The sequence below is a fragment of the Argentina silus genome (genome assembly GCF_951799395.1).
Source record: "Argentina silus genome assembly, chromosome: 18".
NCBI lineage: Eukaryota > Metazoa > Chordata > Actinopteri > Argentiniformes > Argentinidae > Argentina > Argentina silus.
This window is the reverse complement of record NC_139672.1, coordinates 13,432,899-13,443,333: the sequence shown is the minus strand read 5'-3', so window position 1 is coordinate 13,443,333 and position 10,435 is coordinate 13,432,899. Positions and strand designations below refer to the sequence as shown.

The 10,435-nt window shown below is 42.3% G+C and overlaps 1 protein-coding gene across 1 annotated transcript in view; it reads left to right on the top strand.

The window, feature by feature from the left end:
- The window catches only part of gpt (glutamic--pyruvic transaminase), a gene marked incomplete at its 5' end in the record, with an annotated part of 16,535 nt that continues 6,100 nt past the window's right edge, over positions 1-10,435 (top strand). The window contains 5 exons of the mRNA XM_083690058.1: positions 1-360; positions 4,965-5,054; positions 5,218-5,326; positions 6,151-6,284; positions 8,576-8,819. Of these exons, the coding sequence (XP_083546184.1) occupies positions 1-360; positions 4,965-5,054; positions 5,218-5,326; positions 6,151-6,284; positions 8,576-8,819 (937 nt within the window). The remainder of the gene's footprint in view (positions 361-4,964; positions 5,055-5,217; positions 5,327-6,150; positions 6,285-8,575; positions 8,820-10,435) is intronic.

Sequence of the window (10,435 nt, the reverse complement as noted above, 5' to 3'; positions counted from 1 at the left end):
ATGTCTGCTTCACGCATACACATGTTGCCATCAAGAAGCTTGCGGGTTTTAACCAGATGGCGAAATGACTTGGTTTTCGGCAGTGGAGCGCAATACCTCGCCATGCAACCCTTGTCGGGTGTCCGCTCAATGATGATCCCCTCTCCGCTATCCCCCTTTCCTTCCCATGGCAGAGCCATTTCAGGATTTACTGTCCCGCGGCGTGGGCTTTTCCAAGAAAACATGTCAGAGAATGGAGTTTCGTCCCGGGGCAAAGTGTTGACCATCGACACCATGAACCCCACCGTGAAGAAAGTCGAGTATGCCGTGCGCGGACCAATTGTGCAGCGAGCCATGCAGATTGAGAAGGAGTTGAAAGAGGTATGCAATGCATCAGTTGAACTTTGTATCATAGTGTCACTGTTTTGTAGCCTACTCTGATATTAGTTGTTGTACTTTGTCACTAGTTGCCCGCTTTGGAATGTGCATTTCTTAGCGAGGAAGCAATTCAGCTGTCTCCCAACTCATTGCATCATACCAACCAGTCTTCATTTGACTGACAGCCTGACACAGGCTTTCTTGGTCTGACACAATAGGTTGTACAGGGGAAGTTTATTTTATTATTATTTTAATGTATTTGTCCTTTATTTATTCAGGGGAGTCCCTTTGAGACCAATGTCTCCTTTTCAAGGGTGCCCTGATTACAAAATATATACACACAACTGTTATTTACATCAACATTTTAAAAAGACACAATTTACACAGGCAATATAATTTTTTTTACAGACAACAATCAATTATAACAAGAGTACTTGAGGAATCCTTGATCGAGTTCCTAAAATGGCCCAATGATACTAAAGCAGCAAGTCTTAAATGATACTAAAGCAGCAAGTCTTAAATGATACTAAAGCAGCAAGTCTTAAATGATACTAAAGCAGCAAGTCTTAAGTGGATCCTGCAGGTCGTTCCATGCCCGAGGAGCACAATGACTAAAGGCAGTACTACCCAGCTCAGAGGACATACATAGGACCTTGTGGACTAACCAATCTTACATGCTACTCTAGGTCTCCAGGTGATAAGAGTGTAAGGGTGCTCTAGTGGTGTTGGGTCCTTCTAGTGGTTAGGGGTGGCTACCCAACTGCCTGATATAAAAGACAGTGATTAGTATGAAACTTATCACCTGTAATAAAACACAATTCTGAATGATAGACTGAATCTAACTCTTTCAAAGTGGAGGAGGTCACATGCATATAAATGATGTCCCCATAGTCAAGGACAGATAGGAACATCGATGGCCATCTTTATTACAGAATAACAAACAATGTTACATTCAAGCAAAAGGCTGAACAAATTACACGTTAACATAAGATGGAGTTTCTGATGTTTAATTGTATTATATATGCAATCATATTCTTTATAATTGTCATCTCAGAGTTTGGAGAAAAAACAGGTTTATTTCATATTCCCTATCACTGGTGAGAAAATATTCTTATTTCTCTTATTTTTCCCACTGAGATCAGAGTTCCCGCAGCTATTCATGAAAATCTCACTTTGACCAATTACATTATTATCTTGTGAACCTAATTTGTGTTCCCCTGTAGCACATATGCATACAAACCGCTCTTCAATTACTTTATTAAATTCTTGTCATGTGCTTGCTCCTACGTCTGCCCTCTACATGTTCACCAATAGGGATCCTGTGTGTTGTGTCTGCTGACACACCCTCATGTTAAATGTTAGTCAGTAGTAAAGTTGGCCCTACAGGTTAGTTGAAGCCTCTGTTGATTTGAAAGGGAAGCGGATGGTTGGCTGTTCTTGTCATTTTTTCCAACAATGATGAGACAAGATCCTATCTATGAGGTTATTTTCCGTCCCAAATATCCCTCATTTTCTCTATTCTCTCTCTCTGTCTACCTTTGTCTGTCTCCCTCCCTCCCTCCCTCTCTCCTTTTCTCTGCCCTCCCTTTCTGTCTCCTGTCTTTGTTTGTTCTATGTTACATCAGAGTTGTTCTTCCAGTTGGGAATGGGGTGAAAGTCCACAGTTCACATCGCTTGAGATATTCCATTGTCTGTCCTCCTGTTTTTACATCGGCTCCACACAGAATTATCTCACAGTGATGTCTGTTGTCTATCATGAGAGGGCATCTGCTCACGTTACTCTAGTTACCCTAAATACCACCGTCAGCTTTCACATTCTTAAGCAATCATTCGTCACCCTTACTGCCAACTCCCTCTGTAGTTATAAGGGTCTGGCCAGTTGGTCAGAGGTTGGAGGTCTTTTCTCCTTTGTCATTAATATGATAGGTGCCAGTAAAACTGGCTGACAAAGAGTGTTATCTTTCATGATTCAATGGCCCACTTAAGATTCAAGATGATGGTCAGACTGTTGACATTGCACTGTAAAATGATGTCTCCAGTATATGGTCATTTGTCAAGATGAATGTACGTCTAGTGAGATTGCCAATTTGTAGTTTTTTTTCGGTTGCACTTGCCCTCAAGATCAAGATCAAGACCCTTAGTCAAAAGCCACCCCCTCTACTATCTGCTACATTACAAGAGGGGTTGTCATAGAAACACCCAGCATAGTTTACCGAGCCCAGTCTGGTGTGTTAAGCAGCCTCTCTGAGTGCTGTATCCAGGAAAAGCCAAGGTAAGAGTAGTGAAGTATCGATGTGAAATTGTCAGCAGGCACAGATGTGGGATCAGCTTACCCTTCTTACTGTTTCAAGTCACGCTAGGCCAAGCCAGCCCTCTCTGTCTGAAGAGAATACCTGCCTTTTCAAACTGAACTCTGAGGAGTGTTGGGTTTCTTTGACAAAAACAGGGCACAACGCCCACATTCACCTGCTTACTTTTGTCTAATATGGACGAAACACACACACACACACACACACACACACACACACACACACACACACACACACACACACACACACACACAAAGACAGCCACCCACTGCCCCTTCTCACCAAGATCTGTCTATTCTCTCCTCCTAAAACACAAACCTATTTGAGAGTTTAGAGGACCTTTAGTGAACTTTAGTGAGGTCTACATTCCCTTCCTCTTGCGACTGAGACGTCCTGCATATTGTGCAAAATCAGAGGGCAGGATGCAAGGACAGATTTTGTGTTGACTTGCGAGCTTTTGTGAAACATGTTTCTGATAGCTTTTGCAATGGATGAGATATCTCAGTCGCAAAATGCTTTTGTGGAACAAGCCCCAGTAGGCCATGTTGTATTGAACGCACCCCAGAACGTGAGCAAAACATCAACAAGTCAACAATCTTCACACCAGCTGTCAGGTCATTGTTCGTCATATCATCTCCTTTGTCCCTTGAGAATAGGTTGATGATGATGAACAGGAGGCCCACAGAAATGCCTGCTAAATAAAGCCTGAGGAGTCTCCATGGAGACTGAAGGACTGTGCAGTTGTCATATATTTTCCACACAGAATTGATTTTGACTGAATGAAGGCCAGGGTCTGGTTTTACTATGGGCCTGCCCCCTTTTGATGAGTGAACTGTAGCTGCCATCAAGGCTTCAAAGATTAGTTAGTTTTGATTGTGCTTTATTTCTCTACTTCTCTAAGCAATCAACAATCAAATTGTTAGTTCAAAGCCATGGTTTAATAACGATAATGTCATGGTTAAATCACCTTTAATGATATTCCTACGCCTCAGTAGATTTGTTTATCACATTCCCTTGACAACATTTGGAGTTTTGAGAACTATATTTCTCAGACCACCAAATAAATACTTTTTCGGATTTCAGGGGGGGGCATAATATTTGCATTATACAAACAAATTCATATATTTAACAAGTAACTACATTTATCATTCACATCTTGACCAGAGTGTGTTATTTACAGAGAAAACAGGCTCATGACAGCATGAAACTGAGCAAAATGCTACCAGGACACCAAAAACCTTGAGACACAGACTGTATTTTTCTGATATTTTTCTTCAAATGGGGGTCGCGAATTTCATTAAGTGTGACATCGGTGGCTCCGTATGAAAAAGATTGGAAACCCCTGCACTACAACATCTGTGATTAAATATCTTAGAAACCGACATTCTATAAAGTCTCCACAGATGGAGACTAGTTGCATACAGTGCAGATCTGTTTGTAATAAAATGGGTGAATGAGGGGGTGTCAGTCAACCTGCTCTGTGTGATTGGCCTGGGCTGAGAGGCACCTCTGCTCTGTGACCAATAGGAATGGAGGAGGTTCTCCCTGGACTGCACTCCTGCTAGTTCATTTGGATTGGACGAATGTCTGCCCCCTGGTTGAAACAACAGCATAGCTGCTTTGATTTCTGCAGGGTTTCAACTTGTGATACTTGTGGCCACCTACTGTCTGTGTTGTTATTGGGTGTCAAATACCAAACATCTAGACATCTGGAAACTGACTGTGGAGTGAGTGTCTTCAACAGTTCCATTGGCACAGTTTGTCCTCTACACAGGTTTTCAACAGCTTGAAGTGTTTTTTCTCAGATACTATGTGGGAAGGAAGGAGTGGCCTTTTTTATTGGCCTGTAAAAGTCGTCATACCATACTCCTAAAAAACAACCCAAAAATATAATTTGAATGCTCTCCCCCTTTCTTTTTACACTGCAATTGACACCTGTTTTACTTTCTACATATTCTGCGTTTCTACTGCTGGGAGCTAAATCAGGCGACACTTTTGATCTGTTAAATGTAGGTCTGTGTCTTTGTGTGTTAGTGGGTGTGTGTGTGTCTTATCTGTGTGGAGATAAATGAAGTACTTGTGCTACCTGTAACCCAGCTCCCATTGGCACACATATCATAACTTCACACAGGCCTGCGTACGATTGTATTTAATAGAATAGATTCTTTAATAGAAGCTATGTTGTTTGAAGAAGCATGTAGTCATCATCCTCTACTTTTTCACTCTTCCCCTTTAGATCATTCAATCGTTTAACCACCATCCCTCTTTCATCTTGTGCCCCTCAATTCTGTCCTGCAGGGAGTGAAAAAGCCGTTTGCCGAGGTCATCAAGGCCAACATCGGTGACGCCCATGCCATGGGCCAGCAGCCAATCACTTTCTTCCGGCAGGTCTGTTGTGTTCCCAACCCTTCATCTGAATACCCCCTTGAAATGTTTTTGTTTTACTTCATTATTTTCAGTGTCTCATGTATGCAGATTTGTGTGCATTATTTTGCATAAACCCCTGTCTGTTTTTCACCTGGCTCTCTGACCTCTCTCTCTCTCCCACAAGGTCTTGGCAATCTGCTCTTATCCGGAACTCTTAAATGACAACACATTCCCAGAAGATGCCAAAAGTAGAGCACGGCGCATTCTGCAGTCTTGTGGAGGGAATAGTATCGGTATGTTGTATGTTGTGTTTGCTTGCATTTAACCTGTCAGGACTGCAGAGTCACTACCTATCTTCCTCTATAGATTGAAGACCCATCTCTTCAGGCTACATCTTAACTGTCCCTCCTAAAGACCTCTTCATCCCCACTACCCCCCTGTTCAAGTTTTTCTCCTGTAAAAAAAAAAAATCCTTCTTCTAGCATTGTGGCCCCTGGTCCGAGCATAGATTACTTTTTCTTATGATGACTGATGGATAGATGATTCACTTACTGAAACAAATGTATTTGTTGTAAGTCGCTTTGGATAAAGGCATCTGCTAAATGCCATAAATGTAAATGTAACCTCTTCAATGTCTGAATTGACAATGGAGTATATATGTCACTTCTGTTTACATAGTAATGCTCTTTCTCTCCCTTCTCTTTCTCTCTCTCTCTCTCTCTCTCTCCACCTCTCCCCTCCTGACTCCCCCTATCTTTCCCTCTCTCTCTCTCTCCCTTCTCTTTCTCTCTCTCTCTCTCCACCTCTCCCCTCCTGACTCCCCCTATCTTTCCCTCTCTCTCTCTCTCCCTTCTCTTTCTCTCTCTCTCTCTCCACCTCTCCCCTCCTGACTCCCCCTATCTTTCCCTCTCTCTCTCTCTCCCTTCTCTTTCTCTCTCTCTCTCTCCACCTCTCCCCTCCTGACTCCCCCTATCTTTCCCTCTCTCTCTCTCTCCCTTCTCTTTCTCTCTCTCTCTCTCCACCTCTCCCCTCCTGACTCCCCCTATCTTTCCCTCTCTCTCTCTCTCTCTCTCTCTCTCTCTCTCTCTTTCCCTATCTCCCTATCTCTCTCCTCCAGGGTCGTACACTGCCAGTCAGGGTATAGACTGTGTGCGTCAGGATGTGGCTAGCTATATTGAGCGGCGGGATGGGGGCGTGCCCTGTGACCCAGACAACGTCTACCTTACCACAGGGGCCAGCGATGGCATCGTGGTATGTTTTTCAGTGTCAGGCTTCAAATAGACTGTCACATCTCACTAAGCTGACTCACCACACTCATCACACACACTGAACCACGTCTGTTACACTTGCACGTCATTGATGTCCATGAGTGCCATCAAACATATTCATCTGAAGATCTGCATCTTCTCCCTATTCACCATTATTCTCACTGCATTTTCTCACTCATCCACATTATATAAGTGGAACTCAATAAGGCAGCCTGTTTTCCTTGTCTCTTTTCCCTTTTCTTTGCTGATCTGAGACGACTGGACTGGTAAAAAGCAATTTCAGCAAGCATGCGCCATATTGCTTACATCTATCATTTAATTTAACTAGGAAGCCATTATAGACCATAATGTATATGGGACAGTGAAGCTTTTTTTCTTCTTTTGGCTCTACACTCCAAACGTTTGGATTTGAAATTAAATAATTACTTATGAGGTTAAAATTGTGAGATTGTGAGATTTTATTTGATGGTATTTATGTATATATTGGTTTCACCAATATAACTGTTTTTATGCATAGTCCCCCTATTTCAGTGTATCCAAAAGTGATGGGACAAGCGGCTTGACAGGTGTTTCAGGTTTGTCAGGTGTGTGCGGTCACATAATTTGTACAGTCATAAGAGAGCTCTCAATGTCCAGTATTGATTCTAGGTATTGTGTTTGCCTTTGGAGTCTGCTATTGATGTCTGTCAACATGAGGACCAAAGAGATATCAATGAAAGAGAAGTCAGGGAAGCCATAATGAGGTTGAAATATCAGAAACCCATAAAGAAAACTTAAACCTACCAAAATCAACAGTTTGGAACATCATTAAAAGGAAAGAAAGCACCAGTGAGCTTAGAAATCGCAAATGGCTTGGTAGGCCAAGGAAGACTTCTACAGTCGAATGCTCACCATGTTTAAGAAAAGCCCCAAAACAACTGTCCAACAGATCAGGAACACTCTCCAGGAGGTAGGCGTGAATGTGTCAGAGACTACCATCCGCAGAAGACTTCACCAGCAAAACTACAGAGCCTACCGTGCAAGGTGCAAACCACTAGTTATCCTCAAAAAGGATGGTCAGGTTAGTTTGCTAAAAAGTACTTAAAGAAGCCTGCAGAGGTCTGGAAAAAGGTGGTGTGGACAAATGTTATGTACCAGAGTGATTGCAAGAGGAAAGTTTGGAGAAGAAAGCTGCCACAACAGTAGAACTGGCTAACTTGTCTTAATTGATGATGTTACTGCTGATGGCAGTAGCAGAATGTATTCTGAAGTGTACAGAAACATCTTGTCTGCTCGAGTACAAGCAAATGCCTCCAAATTCATTGGATGGCACATTCATCACACAGTAAGTACTGTAAATACTGCCATAGTAACTATGTAGCCACAAAAACAGGATGGCCAGGTTACAGTAACTAAAAGGGCCTGCAGAGTCTTGGGAAAAAAGGTCTTGATGACAGAGACAAAGATGAACATGTACCAGAGTGATGGAAAGAGTAAAGTGTGGAGAAAAAAAGGAACTGTCCAATATCCACAGCATACTGTACCACCTCATCTGTGGAATATGGTGGAGAGGGAGTTATGTCTTTGGCATGTGTGGCTTCCACTGGAACTGGCTCACTTGTCTTCATTGACGATGTAACTGCTGACGGCAGCAGCAGGATGAATTATGAAGTGTACAAAAATATCTTGTCAGCACAAGTAAAAGCAAATGCCTTCAAACTCATTGAACGGTGCTTCATCATACAGCAGGACAATGACCCAAAACATACATTCCATAGCAACTAGGGAGGTTTTTAGGGCCAAAAAGTGGAAAGTTGTTTACAGGCCAAGTCAATCTTCAGATTTAAATCCTATTGAAAATGCATTTCATTTGCTGAAGAGGAGACTTAATGCAAAACTTTTTCAAAACAACTGAAGATGGCTGCAGTACAGGCCTGGCAGAGCACCACCAGAGAAGACACCCAGTGTCTGGTGGGGTCAATGGGTCGCAGACTTCAGGCACTTATTGCATGCAAAGGATTGTCGACCAAATACTAAACATGAGTGCTTAATTTGGACATTTGATAAATTTGTCCCATCACTTTTTGCTACCCTGCAATAGGGGGACGATGCATCAAAAGTAGTAACTGTTTGATTTCAAATACAAACTTTTGGAGTGTAGAGCCAAAAGAAGAAAAATGGTTCACTGTCCCATTACTTAAGCAGGGTACTGTATATGGTTCAGCTTTAATCTTTTGAGATGCACCCTTTCACTCTTTCATGCACTCACTCTTCCTCGTCCTCTTCCTCTGTCAGACCATGCTGAAGCTGCTGGTGTGTGGCAAGGGGGCGGAGCGGACAGGAGTGATGATCTCCATCCCCCAGTACCCCCTGTACTCGGCTGCCCTGGCTGAGCTGGGGGCTGTGCAGGTCAACTACTACCTCAACGAGGACAAGTGCTGGAGCATGGACATCAGTGAGCTGCAGCGCTCCCTAGAGGAGGCCAGGCAGCATTGCAACCCCCGCGCCATCTGCATCATCAACCCTGGCAACCCCACTGGTAAACTCCGGCTGTGTCCCATAAAAAAAACTCACCCCTTACCCTGTCAGAGTAATGATGGCCCAGATCTGGCCCACATCAATTTTCTACCAGCATCCAGATGTGGCCCAGGTACACCAGTTGGTGGACCAGCTCTGGCTGCCGTTAGTGAGCCCTATCTTTGCCATTAAAAGGCCAGACCTCGGTATCTGGATGTGACCCAGTTATCACTTGATAAAATGGTCCATATATGGGCCAGGTCTGGTTGTCAGTGCAGGATAAGCCCTTAACATGTGATGGGAACAATAGGTAGGTGGGGACAGGGCTTACTCCAACTATAACACAATCCTAACTTGATATGCACAAATACTTGGAATTTGGTGCAGATCTCCCATTGACAATAGTGCATTATTTATCAAAATATGCGAGTTCACACATATTCCAACGTAGGTTTTACTTGAATCAATCCAGTGTTGATAATCATACTTTTGTTGACATGAGGAGTTGATGTAGTGACAGCACTCCTTGCATGCCCCTCAGGTGTGTCACTAGATGGCACCAGAGGATCCCATCCCTCCCCATCTCTGCAAAACATTGGATTAGTTTAAACATGATCTCAAGGGAGTTTCCACCATATTTATTACACTAGTCCTTCTTGTACTAGTCCTTCTTTTACTAGTCCTTCTTGTACTAGTCCTTCTTTTACTAGTCCTTATACTAGTCCTTCTTATACTAGTCCTTCTTATACTAGTCCTTCTTTTACTAGTCCTTATACTAGTCCTTCTTATACTAGTCCTTCTTATACTAGTCCTTCTTTTACTAGTCCTTCTTTTACTAGTCCTTATACTAGTCCTTCTTGTACTAGTCCTTCTTTTACTAGTCCTTCTTTTACTAGTCCTTCTTGTACTAGTCCTTCTTATACTAGTCCTTCTTTTACTAGTCCTTCTTATACTAGTCCTTCTTGTACTAGTCCTTCTTGTACTAGTCCTTCTTTTACTAGTCCTTCTTTTACTAGTCCTTCTTTTACTAGTCCTTCTTATACTAGTCCTTCTTGTACTAGTCCTTCTTGTACTAGTCCTTCTTTTACTAGTCCTTCTTATACTAGTCCTTCTTTTACTAGTCCTTCTTATACTAGTCCTTCTTTTACTAGTCCTTCTTATACTAGTCCTTATACTAGTCCTTCTTATACTAGTCCTTATACTAGTCCTTCTTATACTAGTCCTTATACTAGTCCTTCTTATACTAGTCCTTCTTTTACTAGTCCTTCTTTTACTAGTCCTTCTTATACTAGTCCTTCTTTTACTAGTCCTTCTTATACTAGTCCTTCTTTTACTAGTCCTTCTTATACTAGTCCTTATACTAGTCCTTCTTATACTAGTCCTTATACTAGTCCTTCTTATACTAGTCCTTCTTTTACTAGTCCTTCTTTTACTAGTCCTTCTTGTACTAGTCCTTCTTTTACTAGTCCTTCTTTTACTAGTCCTTCTTTTACTAGTCCTTCTTATACTAGTCCTTCTTTTACTAGTCCTTCTTTTACTAGTCCTTCTTTTACTAGTCCTTATACTAGTCCTTCTTGTACTAGTCCTTCTTTTACTAGTCCTTCTTTTACTAGTCCTTCTTTTACTAGTCCTTCTTAT